Source organism: Genypterus blacodes, unplaced genomic scaffold (assembly GCF_046128005.1).
Source record: "Genypterus blacodes isolate CSIRO-AG114 ecotype Tasmania unplaced genomic scaffold, CSIRO-AGI_Gbla_v1 ptg000032l_1, whole genome shotgun sequence".
NCBI classification, from domain to species: domain Eukaryota; kingdom Metazoa; phylum Chordata; class Actinopteri; order Ophidiiformes; family Ophidiidae; genus Genypterus; species Genypterus blacodes.
Genome location: NW_027466845.1, coordinates 8,243,675 through 8,270,644, shown reverse-complemented (window position 1 = coordinate 8,270,644; position 26,970 = coordinate 8,243,675). Strand labels below are relative to the sequence as shown.

The window sequence follows — 26,970 nt, the reverse complement described above, 5'->3', positions numbered from 1 at the left end:
GGTGGCAGCGCTGTGCACTCTTTAATGCGCTGATTTGCCTTAAGCCCACTTGTCACCTTAATGTGACAATAAGCATCTACAAAATGATCCCCCTGTCCCTTTTAAAGTCATCCAATGACTGCTGCAAATGTCACTGTGTGGACAACCAGGACCCTATATATTGCAGCTTAAAGGAGCTTAAAGCTGTAGCACTGTTCTGTAATGTCTCCCGTCTGCTGCTGATATGCATAAGTACTGTGTCAGTCTCCTAGCAGGCAGGAGCGTCTACCTGCTGCCTGTCGTTCAGCGCTGCTACTCCAGGAGCGCAGGTTAGCCGAGCGTTCCTCCACCCTGCAGCCCATGACTGACAGTAAAGTCTGCTGCTGACAGCTTTCAAACGCACGCACACACTTGCACACGCACACGCACACACACACACACACACACACACACACACACACACACACACACACACAGAAACATTCTATAATGTACATGCACTCACGTGTCATGCTCCCATACTGAGGAGTTAGCAGAGCACCTAAAGGCGTTCGCTACTGTATAAAACGTGATGAAATTTCAGATAAGATTCCGTTTTAGTAATCACACTTTCTCAAGTCAGTTTAGCTTTGATGCCGCAAATTACAACCAGGAGCAGCATCCATTTTGCAGGCAATTTGAGTGAAGTGCCACTAATAAGGATGAGCTGCTGCACACTTTAAAAACACATGTATGAGGCAGCAGAGTGCACCAGTGTCTCTTTACCAGCGGCCTGCTTTACTGAGGAAACAGTACTGATCCAAACAGGACATCCTGGAATTATGAAAGCTCAGGAGATTATGGGTCTTCCTGACATTTCAGTTCAGAATCAGACAAGATCACTGTGTGATGTGATGTGAATTACAGATCAAATATGTAATCAGTTTCAGGATGGTGAGGAACTGCAAAATACAAGGAAAGAAATTGAGAAAACTCCCAGGTGCTAACAAACAGGTGCCGTTTCCTCTCCTCCAGCAAAGTTAAATCTGTCTGCATTTTGTGTTTTTTCACATCACTCATTTGCCCCTAAAACCAACAAAAACAGTCGTAAATTCGTCCCTAAATACTCTTCGTAGTACTCTTCATTCATGGAACGATCTTGTGTCTTGTGTGTATGCACAAATTAAGACGTTTGTACAGATTCCCCCCTGCCTTTCGCATAGAAAGGCAGGGGGGAGAATGGGATGGCCTTTGGCTTCCTGTAACCCTGACCAGGATAAGCAGGTATAGAGGGTGGATGAATCTGCTGCAGCTCCCTGCCAACTCGTGAAACAGTCATGTTCCCTCAGTCTTGCAGTAATCAGCACTAAAGTACCCATCGTCTAGGTTTTTAAGCATGACCCCCTGCTGTTTTCCCGTCATCCATGTCATCTGTCTCTTTTTTTATTCGTCTCTACTTGTGGTCGTTTCGCCTGCACTCTTCTCCACCATCTGTTTGCTTGGGAGTCAGGTGTCCTGCAGCTCTCTTCATCTTTGACAACAGCACCTTGGTGGGAACTAAAGATGTTAACGATTAACAAAATGCTGCTTCAGCACGCCCCAACCTGGATGGACACACACACACACACACACACACACACACACACACACACACACGCGCGCGCACACTGCAGCTACCCCTGTGGTTACCACTGCCACTTTTCAACAGTTTTCTATTTTTGAGACGGCCATTTTGTGTGCCACCTCTTCACTGTTCTATAAATGGGCTTTCAGACAACCATCATCATCATCATCATCATCATCGTAACGATTGCGCTCCAGATATAGACTGACAGACATTAAAGCCAACAGGCTGGTTTGAATCATGCTAAAAACTATACTAAATCTCTCCTCCGCTTCCTGCACCACCAGCCGTATTTTACTCAGATAGGCTCATATGCGAGTGATTACAGCCACATTAGTGTATTTCCATCTCAGCGGAAGTCTAAATGGGGGTTCGTTTATCATAACAAATGCTCGCTAAAGTCATTTCACCGTCTTGGAGTCAGTTTAATTTTAGAGGGCCAGGGAAACACACTGCTGCACTGTTTTGGCATCTGTCAGGTTCTATCAGGAAACCTCATCGAGTATTTTTGCAAAACAAAGATTTGGGTTCCAATACAATCGTTTGTTATGTTGAGTATAGTTTCTGGGGACAAAGTAGCTCGGCCTACAATTGACCAAGCAGTAAGTAGACATAATAAATAGTTTGTATCCCTTCACCTCAATGAACACAAAAGTTATACTGATAAATAACCTGGAAGATGTACTTGAGTCAAAGAAAAAATGTCTTAAAATGTTGTACTGGTTTCATTTAGATGGTGCGCAACACGGTCAAACAGAAACAGACTGCACTCTGTATGTTAGATGACAGTGAAGAAGAGGAATGAGTGTGTATATAGGTGCTTGGTACCAATTTGGGAAGAGGAATCATGCCTTTCCACTTCAGTAGCACTCTGTTTTTTTGGCAATGGTTAGAGATATTACAGAAAGGGTAATAATAAGAACTAGTACTTGGTTGTCACTGCAGTACATCACCTTCACTGTTTCTGTGTCACGGTGCTCCTGACAGCCACTTTCGTTACAGCATAATTAGCAGAGACGTGCGTCGCTGTGAAGGCGCTTCATTTTCCCTCGCTGATGCTGTTGCTCGGTCAGCCAGGCTATTTAAATACACATAGCGAACAAACACACAATAAACACACTGTGTCCCTGATTCTTGGCTCTGTGTCACCATTAATTGGTTTCATTTAGAGGACAATGGCTCTTGGTGCTGCATAATGAAACATTAGGAATCAGCCCCTATATACCGATTGGCCTACAAGCTGCCAAAACAGTTTTAGCCGCTTTATCCCTCCTACCGCTCATTACCAGCACAAACCTATACATTACAACCCGTATTCTGCTTCATCATAACTAGCCACTTCTTCCAAGCCAAAGCTATTAATCTCATCCCCTTTTTGCTCCCCGGACTGGGGTGTTGTGTGCTCCCAGTCAAACAAGAAGTCAACAATAGGTCATTGAAATGAAATTCTGTTTAATACAGCTGTAATGGTTTTGTTGATTATTTGACCTTTCTCCTCCTGACTGTGTGCTACCTTCAGCAGGGTGTAAACGGCGTCCCTCTGTCTTTGTCTCTTTGTTATTAATGTAGTAATCAGGTTGACCTCAGATTCTACTGTGTCATTGGCCAAAATAAAGTCCCTAATGTAACTGAATGTACGTGTGCATTGTACACTCGTTAAAGGGGCAAACTGCAGCTCTCTGTGCATTCAGTTGAGTCTTTCAGTGCCACGAAATGGGAAATAAAACCTCTTATCTGTGGTGTTTCTATTAGCAGCCCCGTGCCACTGTCGACAAAGCACACGAGATGGCGTTTGTTCATTAATACAGTGTGGATCTGAATGTTTACATGCGAATGAGATTCATATTATAACAGTGCTATCAGTTTAGAACAGGAAAATGTTCGCTTATCACATCAAAATCCGTTTATTTACGTTGTGTGCACGTTGAGCAGATGACACTGAGCCAGAGGCGACGGAATGAACACCAAACATCAATCTGGATTCCCTCCATATGCTGTTAATCTTTCAAAATCTGACATTTTTCACAAGCAAATCAGGTCCTCGTCACCTTTACAACAACAATAAAAGCCATTATTGTGTTACGTGTCGAAGTAGATTTGAATGATTTTTAACTGTGCACTGTCTGTCTGTGTGTTATAGGGACGTAGGCCAGGATACTTCTCCTTCCTGGATCCTTTCTCTCCTGGAGTTTGGCTCTTCATGCTTCTGGCCTACTTGGCTGTCAGCTGCGTCCTGTTTCTAGTGGCCAGGTAGGGAAGAAAGGCTCCTCCATGCAAGCCAAGGAGATGAAAGAGGGAAGACGGGCAGAGAGAGAGAGAGAGAGAGAGAAACAAACATGTATGAGGTTAGAAAGAGGAAGAAGCAGGTGTCTGCTCTCTCTTTGCTTTGTCTGAACTCCTACCAGCAGCAGGTCTCCAGCATCACAGTGACACCTGGTGTCCTGGGACGGAACTGGCATGACTCCTGATGCAGACCTTGAACGGAAAAAAATTTTCATGAACACATCATCTGATGCTTGTGATGATCTGAAAAAAGATGATAAATCTAGTGGAAAAAAATTAACCAATCAATCAATCAAAAGTCCAATTTTATTTACATACAACTAAAAATTCCTGATTCCTAGATCATTAAATATGAAATATGTTAAAATTAGAATATACAGTCATTTAAATGTAGTAACAGGATAAAATGGTAAATAATGAATTAGTAGTTGAAGTTATAGTCCTAGCATTTTTGAAATAATTTGAAAATAACTTTAAAAGGTAAACATAGTTGTCACATCAATTTCGATTCACGCGGCAACATCAGAATGAGCCGCGTTCACTGGGGGTGGGGATGAATGTAAAAAAGGTGGGTAACATCCCTGGAGAGCCGCAGTGACTTTGTGCACAGTTGACTCTTAGCTTTGTTTTACTTTTTGAGTTCCTCTCACTGCCTCTCTCGCTTCCTGTCTCTCGAGTTCTGCTCTCGTCACGACCCGGGTTTTGACTTTCATTCCACACTTGTTTGCCGTGTTTCTCCTCTAACGCCTCCAACTGTCTCTATTCTCTTGCCGCATCGCCCCCAGATTGACACCTTACGAGTGGTACAACCCTCATCCCTGTTTAAAAGGACGTTGCAACCTACTGATCAACCAGTACTCGCTCGGCAACAGCTTCTGGTTCCCCGTCGGAGGCTTCATGCAGCAAGGCTCCACCATTGCACCCCGAGCGCTGTCCACACGCTGCGTCAGTGGAGTCTGGTAAGTACAGAAACCAACAGATTCTATTATACTGTACTATCATCATCATCATCATCCTCTACTGTGATACTCACTTCCCCACATCCAGCCCAGGCTTTGTCATCTTCAGCCTCCCATTCATCCGTCCACGCATCATCGACCGAGGGTCCCCGCGTCCTCAGGTGTGGAGTCATTTTGATCCTCTCTTCATACATTTCCACCCAGTCCATCTGTCTTTGTACAGCAGCCTGACCCGCCGACACGCTGGCGTACATGAATACGTATGTTCTGCCCTGTCTTTTCTCCTCAGGTGGGCCTTCACATTAATCATCATTTCATCCTACACTGCCAACCTGGCCGCCTTCCTAACAGTGCAGCGGATGGAAGTGCCGATAGAGTCGGTGGACGACCTGGCAGACCAGACGGCCATTGAATACGGCACCATGCATGGAGGATCCACCATGACCTTTTTCCAGGTCAGCGCCCACACAGTATATCACTCTTTGGTATATACTGTCTACTACTAACACACACACACACACACACACACACACACACACACACACACACACACACACACACACACACACACACACACACACACACAGGCTCACTCTAGAGACATCTCTGATCAATTGGCCATCAGCATCATTCGCTTCCTCATCCCCCTCCCGTCCTTCCTGTCCTCATCCCCCTCTAAGCACAGGTCTTATCAGTTTCCTGCTTGTGACTCACCACCGCCATTCAATATCCTTCCCCACTGGGGGATTGGGCACAGTCCAGGTCCCTGAGAGAGCCATACTCTATCCTCTCCCCATCCTCTCTGATCCTCCAGATCTGACCTCAGGAAGAGAAAGAGAGAAGCAGGGGAGACAGTGAAGTATGGTTTAGCAGGGAGGAAGCAGGGACGTTGTCCTTGGTTCCCCCACTTTTATGTCCTCGGGCCCCTTGAGTAATCTCGGGGAAAACGGAGGGAGAGAAAGTGGAGGAAAGGTTGGGCTGGTGAAGATTCTATTCTGGTCTCAAGCTGTGACAGAAATAAATAAAGTATAGGCTCACACAATTTCAGCAGTCGCCAAAATGGTTATGAGCAAACAAATGACAGTCGATCTCAGGGAATACAGCATAAGGTGACGCACTGTTTCGTTGACATCTCCAGAACTCTCGCTACCAGACGTACCAGCGGATGTGGAACTTCATGCACTCCAAGCAGCCCAGCGTGTTTGTGAAGAGCACAGAGGAAGGCATCGCCCGCGTCCTTAACTCCAACTACGCCTACCTACTGGAGAGCACCATGAACGAGTACTACCGCCAGAGGAACTGCAACCTGACGCAGATCGGGGGCCTGCTGGACACGAAAGGCTATGGCATCGGCATGCCACTGGGTGAGGAGGAGAGAGGATGATGAGACGGGAGAGAGGGTGGGGGAGGAAGAGGAGGAAGAGGAGGGAAGGTATCTAAGAGAGGAGGGGTGTTTTGACAGGCATTTCACAGCGGTGGGAGCTTTGGATATGAGCAGATATGACAGATAAGTAGAGAGAGAGGGGAAAGGAAGAGGAGGGGGGTGAAATGCCGGAAGCAGGGGACAAAAGCTGATGGTTGAGGATGAAAAGCGCTGTGTCATTCATACTGAAGCCAAGAAAGGGAAATGAAGAGCAGAGGGTGAGGAAATACTATTAACTTCATACCGGGAGAGGAAAATGAAAAAGTAAACCGCTCGCTGCAAAAAGTGGGAAAGTGTGGCAGAGACGGTGGAGACGCTCTTATTCACACTGTGCTGCGACGAAGAGAGAAGAGGGATCGTGACAAATAACTTCTGAGGCATCATACATCTGCTCTGACGCAGAGTTTATTAACACTTTGATCTGAGCTTCACTCACACACCTTCACATAAAGTAAACAAGAATAATCCCATTTCCTTTGATGTGTGAACCGGGGCCATGCTGCATGATACGCCCGCGCTGCTCAGTGTGTTAGGACTGGTTAGAAAACAGCAAACTCTTTAATAAGTCCCTTAATCTCGCGTTTAGCTCAGGAGAGCAGGTGAAGCAAAGTGTAACGATAGAACGAGTAAGTCTCACTTTGTACCGCTGTGGTTCATGTTTTATTTACCAAAATGCGGTAAACAAGGTAAAGCGAAGCAGTTCAAGTGTGTCTTTATTAGTGAGCAGACTGTGGGGCCGAGCCTGAACGCACCAGAGCAATGATGTCAGGGAAAACACATTGTCGGGCTTTATTCTGTGATAATCACCCACTGATAGCACGGTATCCCTCTCATAATACGGCTTTTTAGCAAAAAAATAAAGAATTTCACGCAGTACATTCATTATAGATTAATTTATTACTAATTACAAGCTTTCCTCTGAGAGAAAAAGTCCCATTAGCCAAGCAGCAGTCGAATCTATTAGCTAGAAGTCTATAAAGAGTGAATGTTAAATTACATTTAGCAATTTCCATTAATTGTGAAATATGACATAATGAATGGGGCGTCTCTTGGGATGTTGATGTTTGCGTCTCGTCGCATTTCAGTTTGAAAACCTGACACGTCTCAAGGTCAGGTCACGACGAGAGGGCAATGCTAGTTTGTTGCTAGCTAGGAGTGCTGGCAGCTTGTGGTGCAGTGATACAAAGCAGCTCGGCTATGTGCTGCCTGTGTCACCTGGGTGGATGGGTGGGTGGATGGATGGATGGATGGATGGATGGATGGATGGGTGGATGGATGGATGGATGGATGGATTTTTAGGGCATTATTCTAAATGTATTTCTAATCATCGTCTATCTCTTCCTCCAGGCTCAGTCTACCGTGATGAGTTCGACTTGGCCATTCTCAAACTGCAGGAGGACAATCGTCTGGAGATCCTCAAGAGGAAGTGGTGGGATGGCGGCAAGTGCCCAAAGGAGGAGGACCACCGGGCCAAAGGTTTGCGTCCCAGAATTCCCTTCTTTCCTCTCTCTACTGTACTTCTGAGACAAATCCCTCCGAGTGTCATCTCCCCTCTCTGGCCCAGGCTAATCCCACATATCCTGCCTCTTCCTCTTCTTCTGCTCTCCCAGGTCTGGGAATGGAAAATATCGGCGGCATCTTCGTGGTGCTGGTCTGCGGCCTGCTGGTGGCGATCTTCATGGCAGTGCTGGAGTTTGCGTGGATGTTGAGGCACACACCAGGAACAGAGGTGAGAGAGGGCCCTCTAACCTGCATCTGCTTTGTCTCCCTCTCCTTCCCCTGGCACCCTCCTCTTCCTCCTCCTCCTCCTCGTGGAGCTACTAGGCTTTCCCACAATGCACAGCTTTGACAACAGGTGTTGCAGGGCGCAGGCTCCCTCTGGGTCGTGCTCAGCACAAAGCCAAAGATAAACCTCACACATACCTCACACTGAGTGCATACATGCATTTATGGATTCGTTTTTTAACGACAGTAGATTTATATATAGATAGCATATGATATTCATACATAGAATAGAATAATGAATAGAATCACAATTTACTGGTAGTAGAAATGTGTGCAAGGTGTCGGTGAGAGCTGACTCTTCAGAAATATGTGATTGTTTGATCTGAAGCCTAATCTGACTGATCATAACATTTACATTAACATGCCTCGTCCATACTTATGTGACTCATTTAAACAAAACTTCATAATTGTCTTCTCGTCACTGTGATTTTTATTCAATAAACGTTCAGTATGTGAAAGTCAAAAACCCCCTCATGTGATTTCTCTCTTTTTTCAATTGATATTGTACACTTTTCTATCTTATAGACTCTAGATGTGTTTATGTGTGTGTGTGTGTGTGTGTGTGTGTGCGTGTGTGCGTGTGTGTGTGTGTCTGTGTGTGTGCAGCATTTGTTTGAGTCGAGCAAGCAGGCAGCGACTGGCCTCACTCACTAAATCATGGCCATTAAATTTAAAGGCACAGAACGTGCCGGCTGCTGCTGTGTGTCCATACTGTTGATGAAGCAGCCCTGGTTGGACATGAGAAGGGGGTGTGTGAACAAAGAGGTCGCCATAGAAACAAGTAGAACCACCTACCTTTTTCACCTCGCTTACAGCTTAGTGTTGGTTTAAGCATCAAGGCTGCCAGCACACACACACACACACATACAACAACAAAGTGGTAAACACCGATGTTATGTGGGCACTTAAACATAGTGATTCCTTTTATTCTTTAGATTTGTACTGAACAGTTTAGTTTACAGATCAGTAATTAAGTTTATGCACTCGTTCTATTGCTTAATATTAAAGATACATCAACTAAATGACCTCTAAAGATAACCAATGAATTTCTACTTTATACGTCTGTGAACATCCTAATCTGGTCAGTTAGTCAGTGAATCGTCCGGCCTCTCTCTCCTCTCCACTCTCTCTCCATCGCTTGTCCCCCTCTGCCCTCACTCTCTCTCTCTCCCTGTGTGTGCTTGCAGCAGTCGGCGTGTGAGGAGATGATGCGGGAGCTCCAGGGCATCGTCCTGTGTCGCGACAGCCTGCAGGTGAGGCGTCGGCGGTCGTCTTCCATACTGCGGCCGCGACCTCTGCCCCTGGAGGAGCGGCGGGCGCGAGCAGCCGCCGCCAGCCTCAGCAACGGCAAACTGTGCTCGGGCACCGGCCTGCCTGAGCCTCTTTCCCACAGACTGGCTCAGGAGGCGGCGCTGGTGGCGAGGGGATGTAGCCACATCCGCATTTGCCCCGAGTGCCGGCGCTTCCAGGGACTGAGGATGCGTCCGGCCGGCGCCACCGGGACCCTGCCGTCTCCCACGCACAGCGACGAGAGCATAGAGTGGGAGAAGACCACAAATAGCAGTGAACCTGAATAGCGGCCACAGTTTGCGGCACACACGTTTCCCAGCAGCCACCTCTGCACTGCCCGGGGGATGAGAGAGATCACATGGCTCGTGCTTGATTCCGCCGTCCCGAGTCTGACTTTACAGGGCGGGGCAGAGCTGTGGACCTCCTCCCGTTCCCACAGGCCTCAGCCAGCACTCACTTTTGGAAATCTCCTTGGGTGAATTTTTCCTTGGTCGCAGGAAAAACTGATGAGTCTGTCACATTGCGGTCCGTCCCTGTTGGCTCTCTGCACCGCGTAGAACACACCGGACAAAAGAAGCCGCTGGGCTTTTGTACTATGCAGTATTTTCACTCATTTATCATCGTGCCGTCTCTTTTTTTTCATTCCTTTTTTTAAATTATTTCCCTCCTCTGTTGGATTATCAGTACTGGGTATTGTTCTTCTGTTGTTCTTAAAAGACACAAAACTTCCCACAAGTTTTGTTTTTTTTATCTCACAACCTCTACGTCCTGTAGGAACGAGCTTCTGAAGAACTGCAAAACTGCAACGGACTAGCTCAAGGTCGCCGCCCTTCAGATCTTTTATGTTGAAAGTGCCAAAATTGTAAGTTTGTATTGTTTTGTGGCTGAGTGAAAGCGCCACGGCCTTCAGAAGACAACAACACACCGACTGCACCCACAGAGACACACACACACAAACACACAGTTGTTTTATAGTAGTGATATTCTATTAAAAGATGTTTTAACTGTTAGTATCTCTGAAAGACAGCGATGTTGGCAGGTGATGGCAGAGGTGTTGGCAGGTGAGCGAATGCTGAAGCGGCTGCTGATTATTCGGAATTATGACGCCCTGTTTAGAATATCTGCACTCAAACACACACACACACACACACACACACACACACAGATCCATTTATTTCCCCCTGCCGCTCTGTCTCTGTCTTATCATCACTTCGGCCTTCGGTCTGTGCTTAATACCGCAACACATTTATTGTCTCGTCTGCTGTTCCAGTTCTGTGCTTTTATGATACTCTGCTCCCAAAATTTATACACAATCATAAGAGCGTCTCTCACACAAACACACACACACACACACACTCTGTGACAGAAGTGCAGTCGTGACTCCCTGCACTGCCGCGTCTTCTCCATCTCACCCATTCAACCACGAATTCGGCTTTGTTCACAATGAGATTGTCCGCCTGTGTATGAATGAAGCACAGTTCATTATCTGATGGAGAAAAATGAACCAAAACGCAAAGTCCTTGGCAAAGTCGGACTTTTCGACTTGCTCCTTCAGAATGTCAAGCAGTCAAACTTTTATTGAATGTGATATTTTGTACGCTGCTTGGAGGAGTGTTTTGATGTCCTCACCAAAAAAATTAATATTCCTGAATATAAAAATTTGAATTAACTTCCTGGCATATCCAAGTTCTGTGTTGGTGCACATTGAGATGTAATAAAAGATGATTTAGTCCGTTGTGTATCACTTCACTTTCAGTGATTAGGGGAAGGTTGTAAATCAAAGTGGAGCTGAAGTGATTCAGGCGATTGATTAAATCGTTAATAATCACTCAACTCACAAATTTCAGTTTGGATTTATTGGTGGGATTTGATGGGTCTTGGTGGTTTGTTCTGTTGGCTCACAGCAAGAAGGTCCTGAGTTTTGAATACAACAAGAAACAACTGGGGCCTTTGCAGTGAGAAGTTTGTCTGCGGTGCTCTGACGTGATTCCACCTTCAAACAAAGCACGTTGGCGGGATCAGTGTCACATTTCTAGAACCACAATGTTAAGAAACCACAGATGGAATCAGGAAATTGAATAGATGTGAAAGAAATTGCACCGTGGATCTTAAATGTCTGGGAGATGCTCCTCTATCTGCTCCATCTTGCCCTTCTCTTAGTTTTTCTGTGCTTTATGTTCCACTTCACACCTGCGTCTTCACAGGAATTTCAACCAATCAGATGGTTCCAATGGTTTGGGAGACTATCAGAGCCTCCCACCTTAGTTTTCCCATGACATTCTTGGCTGTGTACCTTCCCGATTTACGGGTATAGAGAATGATTTTGGAGTTATATCACTTCATGCCACATTATTCATAGAAAGATGAATCAATGAGAACAAAACACCAGCGACAGAATTTTAAGGATCTTTGATACATGAACTTCCTTATTTTCCTAGTTTGCTGCTGTATACCACTGAGACTCGCCCACCTGTCTGCTCTGCTTCTCGTTTGGCACCGGCACGTCATTAGTTTAAATCTCCCCATCCAATAATGTTAGTCATTCTGGTTCAAACGTCGGCCACCTGCCAAACACTGCTTGAAATCACCACACATTATCTCTGTCACACAATTATCCATTTCTGCTTTTTGTCGCCATTACTTTTTATCTGCAGGTTATCACTGTCAAACATTGTGAAAATATGATCATTTAAAGTAACAACCTGAATGAAGGCATTGTTATAAAATACTTAACTATCACTAAATTAAAACCACTGATTCAATCTGTTGCTATATTAATGGAATTTCAGTTCTTGGATAAATGCTCACGGTTGATAATTGAGAAGCTGGTGAACCTGGATGGAACTGCAGTATTTGCACAATTGCACTGATTTTGAGTCGTCAGTTGGCGTTGTGGTTGTTGGTTTTAAACGTTAACTTCCAACAATAGTGAATGGAATTATAGAGTGGAATTAATTGAGCGGCTTATTTCCATTCTCTGGAGGTAAATTGAATCAGCCGTACCAAAGTCTTTCTGGACCTCTGATTGCATTTTCACTCAGTCCTGCAGAGCGTCTGAACTCCCGCAAGAACACATCAGTGTTTGCAACAGCAGTGAATCTGCTTTATTCGGCACCCTGGAGAAATAAGAGGGAATAGAGGAGGAAATAGCTACAATCTACTGAGGAGGCAATACCACCAGTGCATCTAATCCATAACTAATGAGTACTGGAGCAAGTGTGTAAATATAGCATAAGGCTGCCAGGAGTACTGCGTTACATTCATAGTGCAAGGCTTGTTCAAGGAGTTTTCATTGGCCTGTGGCACAAACTACATGTGTTGTGTGTGTGTGTGTGGTTACATGCTTGAAAAATAACACACATCCTCGTACAAACATTTTGTTGCACAAACTGAGTTTCATAATTAACTCCAATAAACACAAATGACACCATGTTACGTTTTCGCACAACTGAAAAACACAAACCTCACATTACTCACAGTACGACACTGTCTGTTAGTGCCAAGTGCTGCCACACCGCGGGTTTGGTGGACATGGCTTCTTTCTGCTCAAGTGTCCTCTGGCCTCCACCCAAGTGCTTTGTGTACTGATTGGACACAGTTTAGAAGGCGAAGTTACACTATTTATTGTTTCTTTATACAAAGTAATTCTAGGTCCATTGTAGGTCAAGTTACTTTGTCCAAAGTGAAGGACAGAGCATCCAAATAGTACTTTTGTACTCAAGGACCAACATGGGAGACCTGTTGTACTTTAAGATGATCAAAAGGATATCCAATGAATTATCTATTTTTAACCAGCTTCATCTGTCATTTATGCTAATAGGAAAGAGTTACACAACGATTTGCATAATGTTTTCATTGTCATGTCATTTACTCATGCATACACAGATTGTGAACATATGGTTAAAAACTAATGTACTGACAGTTCATTGAAACCATCTGTACATCTTCAGACCCACATTTCATTCGCTGCTCTCTAAACTACCCATTTACTGAATGTCACTTAGAAACTCCTGAGAGTACAGCGGCTCCGGCTGCAAACTTCTCCACACTGAAAACACTTACAGGGCTGCTAAATCAAGCGTGGTTGGAATAAGATTGCCAATTACCTTGAAGGCAGAAAAGCAGTAGAGTAAAAATTAAAACAAATCCCACTGAAACACCGGGCGACCTTCTCTGTGAGACCACAGGGAGAGACGGCGGCAGGGTCTGGCTGCTATTATCTCATGCTTTATTTTCCTATGTTGACATTTTTATTCCGTTGTAAATACATTTCTTTAAACAGCCTCTGATTTGTGTGGCTCTGGTTTTGTGTCTTCTTACTCTGATGTATCTGACCTTCTAAGTTTCAGACTGTGACAGTAGGCTATAGCTTCTGAACAGGCATCAGTACACCACCTTCACAAACTCCTGAACAGAACAAATCTAACCTTTCGCCCTCGTTTGTTCCTTGTCTGTCACTGTGTCTCTGCTGTGGCCTAAGACAAACGGTCGCCATGGTGGATCATAAAGTTGTACTGCATTGTAACCTTAAGCATAACTCTAACCTGCCAACTAGCACTGATAAAGTATAGAAAGCTCTGGAGAGGCACCTGGTCCCACGTTTCTGCAGGCCAAGCTTCTAACCTTGATGTAATGCAGAGGGCTCGTGATAGGAATTAGATTTTGAAGCATAGGATTATTTATGAAGTGCACCTTAATGATCAGCACCTCAGTGTATTAACAGGGACTTGAACCCTGGACCCTCAGATCCCTCAGGTGTGATGTTCTACTGACTTGATGGTGGTATGGGAGTTTGGGGGAGTCAGTGTTGCGGTGCCAGTATGGAAGTCACTGCTTACTCTAGCTTCAGAGTGCACTTTGTTAAACAAGCTGACATTGTACCTGTTTTGTAGTGACACATGCAGAGCGTGAGCTGGGTGTGAGGGTGTAGAGTTTTCTAGCTGAGTAAACACGACAGTTGTTGAGTGAATCAGATGGGAAACGATGCGTGTACCTCTTGTTCTCTCTCATCACTTCTAAATTAACGTCTACACTCGTGAATTGGTTGAGCAGCTGAGGATTTGTCTGGGTTGGAAGCCTGACTGAGGCTAATGAGTTTAACAGCTCGCTAATGTACTAAATGTGAATGCATCCACTCAGCCGCGCTCCATCTATCACTGTGAGGTTTGGTGTGAGGTTTTCTTTGTTTCTTTCTCCTCAGGATAGTGAATACAACACCTCCTCTTGTATCTTATTCACTGTTTAATTCAGACCTCTCTCTGTCGTTCTCTCTCTCTCTCTCTCTCTCTCTCTCGCTCTCTCTCTCTCTCTCTCGCTCTCTCTCTCTCTCTCTCTCTCTCTCTCTCTCTCTCTCGCTTGCTCCGAGTGCCTGTCTCGCTCTCTCTCCACTGCGGCATTAAAGATGACAAGTGTTTCTGCACGACACCACCTGCATGTCACAGTGCACCTCCACGCAATCACACCCAGATGAGCACATGAACACATGAACATGCGCGCGCGCGCACACACACACACACACACACACACACACACACACACACACACACACACACACACACACACACACACACACACACACCCCATAACCTGTACGTCAAAACAGTGTCAAGTTTATTACATCACGCTTCTCCTCCTGCCTCTGGTGCTCCAGGTCTATAAATTAAGTGCATCCATACCCACTACTGCCTAGCAGCTGTTGGATTTATGAAGCCCATGATGAGCACTGAGCGCATGCAGAGGTGTGTAAAAAATTCACTTCACTGCAGCTGATTGTTATTCTTGAGGGATTAAAGATTAATGAGTAATGAGTGTGTTGCAGTGCTACAAACTCATATACTTGAAGTGAGGCTTTGTGTATCAGCTCATTCCATGTAAATAAATATGATGACCATTCAGGGCTCCCCTCATGTAATACCATTTAAGCCTAACAAGCCCATTTTCCCAGACATCAGACCTCCGGTGTTTAGAATTGTGTGGGATCTAAATGAGCTCTGTAACTCTGCTCTGGAGCTCATCTCATTGATTTCTAATCACCTCCGTTGAATCTATTCTTTCAATTTCCTCTGTCTGGCAGCAGATTCCCTAAGGTTAATACTGTGCATGTACACATCTGCCCATTACAGCCACAAACATTGGTTCTATGAATGCCACTGAAAGATATCAGACACTGTTAACAGAAACTACCTATTACATAATTAGACAGTGCACAGATTTAAATGAAAGCTCTTATTGATTTGTTGACAAATTATTGCAAAAGGCTCGTTGTTGTGTGCTTAAAGAAGAGGTATTCACAGTGCTAGTAATCTGTCCACGGCGCGCCGCCATCACAGCCTGTACACAACCTTTTGTTCAGTTGTTGTTGAACATATTGACCAAAACATCTTGACATTGTTTGTCTTTCAGAGAAATAAAATGGAGCTTCATTTACTTGCTGTTTTGTTCCCTCACTATTCATTCCTGCCTTGATCGATGGGCCTCAGATAGGCGGGCATTGATTGCAAGGTGTGTGTGTGTGTGTGTGTGTGTGTGTGTGTGTGTGTGTGTGTGTGTGTGTGTGTGTGTGTGTGTGCGCTCTTGTGCTCAAGTATGTTGTTGTCAAGGCATTTTTAGTCCCATTTTCTTTGTTTTTACTCCAATATTAATTTCACATTTTGTTACACTGACAATTTAGTTTTATTGGCGAGTTGAGTTGTTTGGCCATTTCAATTTCAGTTTATATTTGTGCTGACCTCCATCATTGAGTTTTTATTTATTCAGTTTTACAATGAAAAGAGGATGCACTTAATAGCTCGAAAACACACGGCACTAAAGCTATCGTGGATCTTCGTAAGGCTTTAAAAACCTTGAAAATCTGAAAGCAAAGCCATGAAAACAAATACATTCATCTCACCGGGGTACCTTTGATTTCATCGTATTTGTAGTCTGAGTTATGTACGGAAAATCAGGAAGTATTTTTACTGTCAAGTTAAATTAGCATTAGAAATCGGTCAAACCTGAAAGCTTGTTTGTGTGTGTATGTGTCTCAATTTTGCTTTTAATTGGAATTTTTATTTTCATGGCAGACTGGTTTCATGATCGTTTCACCTTCCATGTTAACTGGAATTATCTTGGTTTGGGTGTGATCTCTCTCTCTCTCTCTCTCTCTCGCTCTCTCTCTCTCTCTCTCTCTCTCTCTCTCTCTCTCTTGCCCCTGCACACACGCTGACTAGATACGCCTCCATGGGAAATCACAGGGTGGGCATCTGGATTCATCAGCTGGAGGTGCATCGGCTACCCACAGCAACACACACACACACACACACACACACACACACACACACACACACGACAGGACATACACAGATGCGAGAACAAAACTACATATATAAACAGAGGGGTCATCAACATAGCTATGGTTGAACAGCATCTAACCAGCCACTAGGGCCTCATTTTGGGACCACACAGATCTGTCTGCCAAGTATAAAGACTCAATGTCTACAGATGGACAAGCATTGACTGCCTAGTGTGGAGCGTGAACATGTCGCACAGGCCTCCTTGACAATTCAGTGTGGGCATCTAAATTTCATCAGCTGGAGGTGAGCTACATCATTACCAACAGCACATCACAAACACACACACACACACACACACACACACAGACACAGGGGTTCATTCCAATGGCACCACAACATGAGGTGTTGTTGAGAAAACTGAAAACATCCATGAATTAGTGTGTTTAATCAGCCAACAAACTAAAACCAGCAAACAGAAAATGGACCTGATTTCTTTCAGCATTCACACAATGTAATCTGTGTTGGATGTTGGCATGCAAAGTCTCACTGTCCTTGAATAAAATTTCTCAAATATTGAACCCCACGTCGACTTCTATCAAATACCTCTGAGCAAATGTTCAAACTGTGGTATGCAAATATTAGCAGGATTCCAATTAGAATGGGTTCATTAATCAGATGTACCGAGTACACAAACAGTCTGGAGCGTTTCCTTCTCAGCTGAGGAGGAAACGCTGAGTGAAGCTGAAGAAAACCAAAAGGGAACTTGGTAAATGTGCACTAAATCATTCGGCTATTACTTTTGTCCTTTTGCTCCTTTGCTTTAGCGTCAGACAGATGCAATATTCTTATCGCACCTTGAGGACAGGGACCACTGCAGTCAACCCCATTATTAAACCCAAACACCTCCCATCTGCAGGAGAAAACCGGCTTATGGCTGGAGGAGAAAATATTGGTTTGCTGATAAAAGCCTCTGAGTCTCTGTGTTAATTGGTCATTAGAACGCTGAATTATCTCAATCCCTCAGTAAATGATTCATTACCTAACAGATGAGGGGCTAAAAAAAATTGCACTGGGCCATGAAATGGACCCATAAATGACAGCCTTGCAAGTCAAATCTGTTTATCTTACTTCCCACGGGGGAAATGGCAGTTTAATCAAGGCTGAATGGCTAAATCATATTTCCTGCGTCATTACTTGTTATTTTGTTTATCAGTTCCTTCCGTCTGCCTCTACTTTGCTTTGTGCTGAACAGAACTTTTTCTTTCTACTTTTTCCTTATCTCCCGATTTCCAGATTCCTCACGGTTGATGTCACTGCCAAGGTGATAAAACGCCGTCTCACTGTCTCGCCCTGTGGTTCAGTAGCAATTTTTGGCTTCCGCTGCATTGCTTGTTACAATAATTGGCTCCCAGATAGTGCGAGTAGGTATATAGTAGTACTGTGAGATCATTATAGCTGGGATGGGGGGGGGTTTCTTACACTTTTGTACGGTGTATATGCTCTGCTTTCATTCATTCTATACCGCATTGCTACACTGATGACATACTTCAAACAAAGCAAAGTATATAGACTGTTATAAAATACAAATACTGAAACTGACTGCACCACCTGGCTGCCTCCTCTCATCCTATAAGCAGTCATTTGCTACATCTAGTGGGCACTACACAGCACTGCACATATTACATGATGAAGTATTCACTGCATGCACAGAATCTATTATGCACTCCGATGACTGCATATTAAATAATAAAACATCCACCACTGTGTTTGGCATCGCAAACCTGGAGTTGCAAATTGATACTGTCGTGGATGCCAATTCCAATCAAACCAACTCCAGACACCGCAGTGTTTCAAACGGAAGGGAGCGTAGATATGTGTCACCGAGAAGAATAACTGCTGTCATTTGTCAGGACCCTGCCGCTTAGATGTCCAGAGGATTCAGTCCAAAGTCTGCGAGCAGCTCCTTGTATTCTTGATGGCTGGCGGTGCTTTTGTCCTCCCAGCCCTGTCGAGCCACAGACAGCTGGGTCGTCAGGTTGTCCAGAGTATCCTACAGAAAAAGTCAGAGATAAGACTTTAGATGTGGGAATCACCCTGAAATCATACAGAATGGGGGCTTTTTAAATAGTGCAATGATGAGGACCGTCACTGGTCCGATGGCGGATACCAGTCTCAAAGTGAAGATTGCATGATCCCACTCTGACTTCCAAGAGAAATGTTTGTCATTTACATTTCCAAGACCTAATTGATGTGACTCCATATATTAAAGGTTAAATGCTGATGATTTGGACTGAATAATCTGACCCTGTTTCTTTTGAATCAGGATTTACGTTTCAATTCTCTGTTCAGGTACTGGGAACACAGGCTTTGTTTATCATTAAGTTGACATCAAAGACACTCTTGTTTTAGACTAAGGCTAAATCACTCGGTACAGACCTGGTACAGACCTGAGGTCACACAGGAGTCGGTAGGCTTAGATGTATCTGAGTTTAGGGACTGACTTTCAGTTCAGAGGCAGTGACTGCTACGCCTTGAGGCTCTACCATCCCCACCTGTCTGACAGGCCAGGTGCAGATGCTCACTGCACTCAGTATAACTATCCCAATGATTAGCCTCTACTCCGGTGAATAATCGTTATGCATTTGATGCCGCACAACTCAATCTAGACAGGACCTAATCCCTTCTAGTGATTGCAGCAACAACAAGGCCCTAGAAACTAGACTCACTGCACAAAGAGTAATCAGCCACCTACAATATAGTCAGTCACAAAGACAGAGGACAAAACAAAGCACTGAGTCCCAATTTACCATTACATATTTATGGAAACATAAATATTACAAATAAGTATTATATATTTATGGTAAACAAATATGTATGTAACCGGATCAGAACATAAATAGACAGTTAGCATGCAGCAATGTGGAAATGACACAAAGCGTAGTGCAGAGGTTCTTATCACAGAAAGCTCAATAGGCTCTTTGCTGCTCCCCATTACATCTCCAAACCAAACAAAGGATCAAACTAAATTCAGTACATCTTTGAGGTAATTGGTCACCCTGCTCTGGTCACAGGATGTATGTAATCATCTCATGACCTACAAGTATTCTCAGTCTCATCACATGGTGGGTCGCTCACAGAGAGGTGTGCCACACATATTTAATCCTGATATCGCTACTTTGATTCTGTGGTAATTCAAGATCATTTTACCAGTGGCTCACTTATCAGGGATCACTTACAGTAACAACAAACAGATATAATTTGCAATCATCTTACAGAAAATATGAAAAGAGTCTCGGATCTCATAGAATCTATTGAAACCTCAAGAATCAGATAAAGCCCCCACACATATCTGGTCATCAGGAGGGGTCATTTAACAGCCCCACCGCTGGGGAAGGAATGTTATCAGTCCTCTGCCTCCAGGTGAACCTTGGAGGGGGGCAATGCAAAGCAACAAGAACACAATTGTATAAATACCGTTAACAGGGTTGTAAATATCAGCCTAAGTTTGGTCCCACAATCTCCAACCTCAATCAACAATGGCTCCTTCATTCACATCTTACAACGGCGACCAGTATAAAGCACTAAATCTTGTGCACAAGCACACCGAGGGCACGTCCATGTGTTCCTGGTAGGCTTTGATTGTGTAAGCTCAATTCTGCAAACCGTGTGGCACAATTGAAAGCTTTTATTCTGCAGCACAATGATCCACTCAGATAGAGGTTACGATCAAATAAGCACAATTATTTCCTGTACAACTCCTTAACGACTGAATACAAACTGCAGAAAGCTGATATTTTATCCATATATACAGCTATTGGTCTCAAAAATTGAATATTAGTTGTGTTCTACTTTAAAACATTCAGCCTTTGTTGACATTCTGGCATAAGGATTTCGATTGTAATTTCGAGGTAATTTGAGGTTTGTGATGGTGTTGTGATTGTTTTGCATCTGACTGAGAGGCGTTTGTAATATTCTGTATGTAAATAGGGTGGAAAAACAAAAAAACAAGTTAGAGCCAGATCAAAACTCAACATTATACATGGATTTACAGGATTGATTGCAGGGTTTGTAATAGATTGCATTAGAGTACAGGGGTGTAGTAATAACTCTGTGTAACTTCCCCATCCTCCATGTGAACTTCTTCTTCTTCTTCTTCAGAATCTGCCTTGAATGCTTTGTTTCAGTATTTGATTCTGTATCTGTGTTGTGCGATTTGGCTCACGCTCGCACTCACATGCAGGATCTTCTCGTAGTCGGACTCCATGTTATCCAGCTTGTATTGGAGCTCAGCGATGGCGGCGTCTTTCTCCCGCTCCACCTGCTCACGCTGCCTTTTCTCTGCCCTCAATTCCTTCTGACACTGGGCTGTGAAATGCAGACAGGCGTGTTGTCACTGTTAATGTGGGAATTTACGCCGGCGCTCCTCTGTGTCAGTGTTTGTTCATGTGAGGGAGTTATTAGCAGATGTATCCATACCCAGCTCTCCTGTCAACCTGCTGACCTCCTCCTCCAACCTCGTCGCCTTGTGGGTCAGCTCTGCTTGCATGGTCTTATACTGGCGACTAAGGTCTGAAATTACAATCATATCAGTGATGTCAAACTTCACCTTCCTCTGCTGATTGACTTGGTCAGGCTGACAGCAATCAACTTCACCCCAATCACCCAGCTAATTAAACTGACTTAATCTCCCAAACCTAAAGCTGGCCAAACATGCAGCTTGGCCGCATTCTCACAGGGGTGGGAACTCTCTCTCTAAGCTATTACTGCATGTTAATAAAGGAGAACGTAATTATACATTCACTTCATGTCTGTCCCTGTACCTGAGTTGACGTCCCTATGGTCTCGTCTCTCTTGCAGCAGCCTCTGCTCGCCGTCTCTCATGCGTCTCCTCAGGTCAGTGCTGTCAGTCTGGGCTCTCCTCACTGAATCGCTCTGTATGGCTGACATCAACACACGAACACATGCATGCATGAATGTAAATACCAGTTGTGGAAACAGGAGTTCAAACCTTTGCGTGAAAATACAATCCACTTAAGACCTTCCCTCAAAATCCACCAAGGTAAAACAACATTAGTATTAATGAAATGTAGTTTACTGCTGTATAATGATCCCCAGGTAGCTCAAACTGTCTAACTATCTTATGCATTGTGGTTGTGTGGTTTGCAAATCATTCAGAATTCGTTTGAATTGACTGTAAAAATAACTTATACAGGAATTGAAACTTAAAGTTTAAAAGACTTGTGTTTTGACTTAGATTTGTCGGTCTTGACCTGTGACCTGTGAGCCAATACTTTTCTTGGTGATACTGTTGGGGACTTGTGTTGACAACTTAGAGTTTCACAACACACACTGACAAACATGGTATGAGGACACCGACCATGACACATTGAGAGTATTTGTTGTGTTTCAGCATCAATAGCAAGAATATAAAATGAATCCATAGTTTGAACCTGGATATAATGTGCAAAAACAACACATAACTGTGGTATTGGACAAATCTATTGTTAAACTAGAAATGCATTTCCTGAAGAAGGTGCGCTGTTACTGCAATTGCTGAAAGGTGTGAAGAAGAAAAAGAAGAAGGAGAATAACTGCCTGAAGATTGAAGTATGAAGGCCTGAAAAATGTCTGAATGATTTCTTATTAAGAGGTTAACACATTTTTTGAAGTTGAAATTTCCAGCAGCTGAATTTAGAGTGAGAGGATTTCAGCCAATCAGCGTCAACAATACACACATACAGGGAAGGCTGATAAATCTTTATAATATGAAATATTTTAAACTTACGATATGTGCAAAATCATGAAATATGAATGGGTGGCTGAAAGCTTGAAGTCTGAAGGCCTAAAAATTGTGTGAATGGTTACCATGCCTGACAGCATGAAGACATTTGAAGACATTTGAATGGGTTTGAAAGGGGATTTTTCATCTGGAAAATGCTGAATGTTTAAAATATGAAAGATATGAACACCAAAAGTCATAGTAATAACGTCCTGAATATTGTGAACAGTTTGATGTTTGAATGATGTCTGTAGGTTGAAGTATGCAGAACTAGTTGTGTGCCAAAAAGAAACCTACAGATCAAAACAGAAGAGCAATACTTCAATCGTAGCCATTAAACCAAAGAGCAACTTGTGCGACAATTGCTGCTCACCAAGAAGATCCTGTAGAATAGCTATATCCAGAACACTCTGCCTTTGCGTTGCCTCCAAATCATTCTCACCTGTTAGGAGAGAACGATAAATGTAAGACTATGAACGAACCCAGATGCATAAAAAGCAGCGAAATCTCAAAAGCAGAAATTACTCTTTTCTGGCTTCTTTTCTGCTTTCTTCTTGGTGGTGTTTTTTGTTTTTTTCTTAGGCGGCATGTTTGCTGGCTGTCCTGTTTCTTGTTCAGTCCTTGAACAATACTACACCACAGATACACTTGGTCCTCTCCAACTACATGATAAGGGGATGAACCATTGTTGCTGTGCCTTGGTTGTTGGGTGAGTTGCCATGGGACTGCTGGTGCGTTCGAGCGGTGTTGGAAATTGTGTTGATAGAAAGAAAAACGTGACCGTGACGCTAGGGAACAAGATAAATAAAGTCTTATCTGGAGACTTATAGAATGTAAGAGACCAAGATATTTATTTTGTCCCCAGGAGATAATTATTATTTTGTGATATTCTCTGTGATATTATCTTATAACCTAAGTTCTTCAGAACATCCTGGACATGAATGGAGCTTTTCGGCATTTGTTTTTATTGAAGCAAACATTTTACATGACATTGCGCATACAATTGTAGGATATTTTGGAGTTCCTTTTTTTTGTATAGAAAGAGGGGGAAGAGGAGAGAGAGAGATAGAGAGAAAGAAGGAAGGTTGTATTTTTGGTCATTTTAACGAAGAATGATTGCCAAAGATATAACAAAGTCATGAACATGGATGCATGGTAATATTATTGGCTGTGGATCCTGAAGTGGCACTGGCCCCCCTCTCCACAGGATGCCGGTTAACCCTAACCTTGAAAGTGGGCGGGGGGTCTTTCAAGTTGAAGCACTGGGGCAGCAGGTCAGGGGTCTTTTTGTATACTATTGACCTACGCACCACACATACATAATCAAAACACAAGAGCTGACTTGTCGAATGTTATTTGAGGAGCGAACTGATTTCACTATTAAACAGGGGAAACCATCTGAAAATATGCGTCCTGGGGCCACGATTTACAGTGATTCCTGGTCACAATTTAGTTATCTTCTAATTATGTAGTCGTGGTCACATCATGATAAGCATCCGATTCCTACACTTAAATAACCAACCTAACCTAAAATCGACCTATGTATGCTCCATTTGACCTTATGCCATATACCACCCTCTGATGAGCACGCGAACGCAGCAGTCATGTCCCGCTTGATCGATGGTTGAATGACCATAGCACCAGCCAATCACACGTTTGACTGGAGCGCTGTTGCCTTTTTAGCTGGGGCACACAGGCGGCGTAATTGGATCCGTTTTAGTGTGATGTGTCAAAGCGTCCTTTGTTGTCAGGGGTGACCGGGGCCCACGCAGGGAGAATGCGCTCGCCGCACTCAGCATCCCGTCAACGTTTTTTCGTGAATGCAGCACAGGGTGGAGGCGCGCGCCCGCTTCATACATTCAACTGAACGCGGCCGCGCGCACAGGGAGGCGTGTAAGTTTTGGGGTGGGGAGTTTTTTGTGCGGAGGGCGCGGCGAGGCGAGGCGAGCGGAAGGGGCCGAACAGGAAAGGCACAGGGCCGCGCACACATACACGTCACGGGGGGAAGCAGAGGAGCGGTGGGCAATGTTTCAGCCCCACTATTGTTTATTCGTCCCGCTTCACGTGCACGTTCCCAAAGCCTCGGCGTTCCGAAGTGCCGCTTCACCTCCACGGCCGTCGACGAGCGCCGTGGGCCGCCAGCTGCTCAGCCCGCGGAGAGGAGGCGGAGGAGGTGAAGTAGGACTGGCAGTGTCGCGGCCACTGAACTTCCCGTCGAGACTAGTGAGCACGGGCGAGTAGAGCTGCTGACAAAAAAAAGGGGAACGACATCAGACATCGGTGGGGGGGAGGTTTGTCAAGAGGAGAGGACACACTTCAGTCCACACGCTCCGGGGCAGAGAAGCGGTGCCATTGTCCCCCCCAGCTGAGGACGAGCAGAGACAGGTCCTGTGTTCCTCTAATTAGCCTGCGTGGGACTCTGCAAGAGAGAGAGAGCAGCTCGGCTCGGCTCAGCTAGCTGCAGCGGCACGGCGGGCTGTAAGGGACCGAGAGGCTTATTTTAGCCACAACCTGGACATTTATCTGGCAAACTTGTGTTGGCATCACTAATGGAAGCCTTCATCCGATAGTCACCCCTCTCTCCCGCGACACCCCCCTCCCCGCCGGACCCTGGCTCGAATTCGCCACTCGGGCGCTGTCCTCACCGGGGGGTGCCGGATCACCATCGCCCGGTCCAGCTAACTCCAGGAGGCGGTTCGGCTTCTCCTAACCCCCCCACTGCGCTGCCTAGTCTGTCTGTCTGTCCTGTCGCGCTGGCCGCCCCAAGCTGAACCCGAACATGGCAGGGAACCTGAAGAAAGGCGGGGGGCTCATCGGCTTGATGAAGGATGCCTTCCAGCCACACCACCACCACCTTCACTCCCATCACCAGCCAGGGGCCGTGGACAAAAAGACGGTGGAGAAATGCTGGAAGCTAATGGACAAGGTTTGTGACGTTAGCTATCCGGGTAATGCGCTAGCGAGGTGGACGCCTGGGGAGCTGGTTAGCTTACTAGTGATAAGCTAGCTAATTTTTGCCTGCTGCGCTCACAGACCCGTTTAGCTCCGAGTGTATGTGTGTGGCTAACTTAAGCAGGGGGGAATATTAATAAACGTTTGCTGGCTTCCACAAATCAAGTGTATAACGTGTTTTTACGCGTGTGTGAGGTTACTGGGCTCCGCTCTCAAAGACGGAGCCTATGCTGTTCAGTGACATTAGCCCAGGGCCACAACAAGCGCCTCTTTATCACATCTGTTTGGCAGTACGGTGCCACTCTCCGCTCACTGGTCCCCTTTAACGTGCCATTGTTCTGCTGTGACATGCCTTACCGGGCACGTTTACATGTTAAATGGCAACGCGGGCATTTGCTGTAAGATATATAAGGCGAGATAGACAGAAAAGGTGCAATACAGGAGCTCAGTTTTGCCCAACATGTCAACGTGTTTGGCTCGAGTCCTCTGAGTTATAGGAAGGCATTGAGCGAAAATAGGAAATGTGTGTATCCAATGAGGCCAGTTGTGGTGTTTAGCAGAGGAGAGTCGCTTAAAAAAAAACCCCTCTGTAGCATTTTGACCCCCAGCTTCCTGTGAGATTCACACAGCGTTATCAGAGGGAATAGAGGACAAGACACTCTTTTGTGTCTCTTCTTCCTCTTTGAGGCATTTGGTTTACAGCGCTTAAGTTAAGAGACCAACATCTCTTTACAAAGCTATTATCAGGAACCCACATTCCAGTGTGTTTCGTTCCATTAGCATCTGTGGTAGATTGTCTAGTTGCAGTTGTCTCCACAGCTGTGTTGTGAAGAGGTGCTGCACCTAAGGCACATCAGAAAACAGAAGTGACACTGTAGCCTCCTTTTGGTGCTTTGTTTGTTCTCTAGCTGAATGTTAAGCACTTCTGTAGAAAGAAGGTCTGCCTGTCCGTACACCTTGAAGGGCAAAGCCAGATAAATCGACAGAGCAGTTGACATTAAACCACCGCAGAGCTGCACAGTCAGATTAGCTTTTGCAGTTTACAGAATGGCAATGAGTGACATAATCAGGTGAAGGGCGGCAATGGTGTTGTGAAAAAGAGTCGCTTGCCTCTCTAAACCCCCATAGTATTTATTTTTGCACATGACATTTTAAAATGGCAGCGAAAATATCATTCAGCTTTGTCTAAAGGGAAACCACAGCCCAGCAGAGGCCAATACCTCGGTCTCTCCTTTAACACGGCCCCCATGCAGAAACAAGTTAAATGTTACCAAAAGCATGACGAAGGAGCCACATGAGCGACCTCATGCAAACGTTCATCTGCAGACCAGCCAGCGCGCATAGACAGAGTCCAGTCTAACAAGTCTTGCTTATCAAAACTTGTGTTGAAGTAACTTATTAATTTTGCTGTCTACTGTTTCAACTTTAAACATTAACATTACTCTTGTACGCCTGCATACTGTATCTCTTCATCCTAGCAGGTTGGTAGCACTTAAGCAGTCAAAATTTGTCATTGGAAGATTGATTAGATGACGCCATTTAACAGCAGGCATGCCAGTGAATATTGTTGTCGTTTGCCATGGTAACCTGTCTCTGGCACCATTCATGTGTTTCAGGTCATGTGTTACTCAAACAATTAAGCAGGG

The 26,970-nt window shown here is 44.7% G+C and overlaps 3 protein-coding genes across 3 annotated transcripts in view; 2 read left to right on the top strand and 1 right to left on the bottom strand.

Annotated features, from left to right (window-relative positions):
• The window catches only part of grik4 (glutamate receptor, ionotropic, kainate 4), a 184,138-nt gene extending 174,528 nt beyond the window's left edge, over window positions 1-9,610 (top strand). Inside the window, exons 14-20 of the mRNA XM_076145889.1 lie at window positions 3,723-3,832; window positions 4,651-4,824; window positions 5,114-5,279; window positions 5,963-6,188; window positions 7,595-7,723; window positions 7,858-7,976; window positions 9,220-9,610. Of these exons, the coding sequence (XP_076002004.1) occupies window positions 3,723-3,832; window positions 4,651-4,824; window positions 5,114-5,279; window positions 5,963-6,188; window positions 7,595-7,723; window positions 7,858-7,976; window positions 9,220-9,609 (1,314 nt within the window). The 3' untranslated portion in view covers window position 9,610. The remainder of the gene's footprint in view (window positions 1-3,722; window positions 3,833-4,650; window positions 4,825-5,113; window positions 5,280-5,962; window positions 6,189-7,594; window positions 7,724-7,857; window positions 7,977-9,219) is intronic.
• Window positions 9,611-18,514: 8,904 nt separating this feature from the next.
• On the bottom strand, window positions 18,515-22,961 carry drc12 (dynein regulatory complex subunit 12 homolog). Its single transcript, XM_076145942.1, has 6 exons — window positions 22,898-22,961; window positions 22,746-22,814; window positions 21,414-21,533; window positions 21,070-21,162; window positions 20,828-20,958; window positions 18,515-18,643 (listed from the first exon to the last, which is right to left on the bottom strand). The coding sequence occupies exons 1-6, from the start codon at window positions 22,959-22,961 to the stop codon at window positions 18,515-18,517; spliced, it is 606 nt and encodes a 201-aa protein (XP_076002057.1).
• A 1,380-nt stretch (window positions 22,962-24,341) lies between these two features.
• Window positions 24,342-26,970, top strand: part of cbl (Cbl proto-oncogene, E3 ubiquitin protein ligase) — a 34,306-nt gene continuing 31,677 nt past the window's right edge. Inside the window, exon 1 of the mRNA XM_076146058.1 lies at window positions 24,342-25,298. Within this exon, the coding sequence (XP_076002173.1) occupies window positions 25,152-25,298 (147 nt within the window). The 5' untranslated portion in view covers window positions 24,342-25,151. The remainder of the gene's footprint in view (window positions 25,299-26,970) is intronic.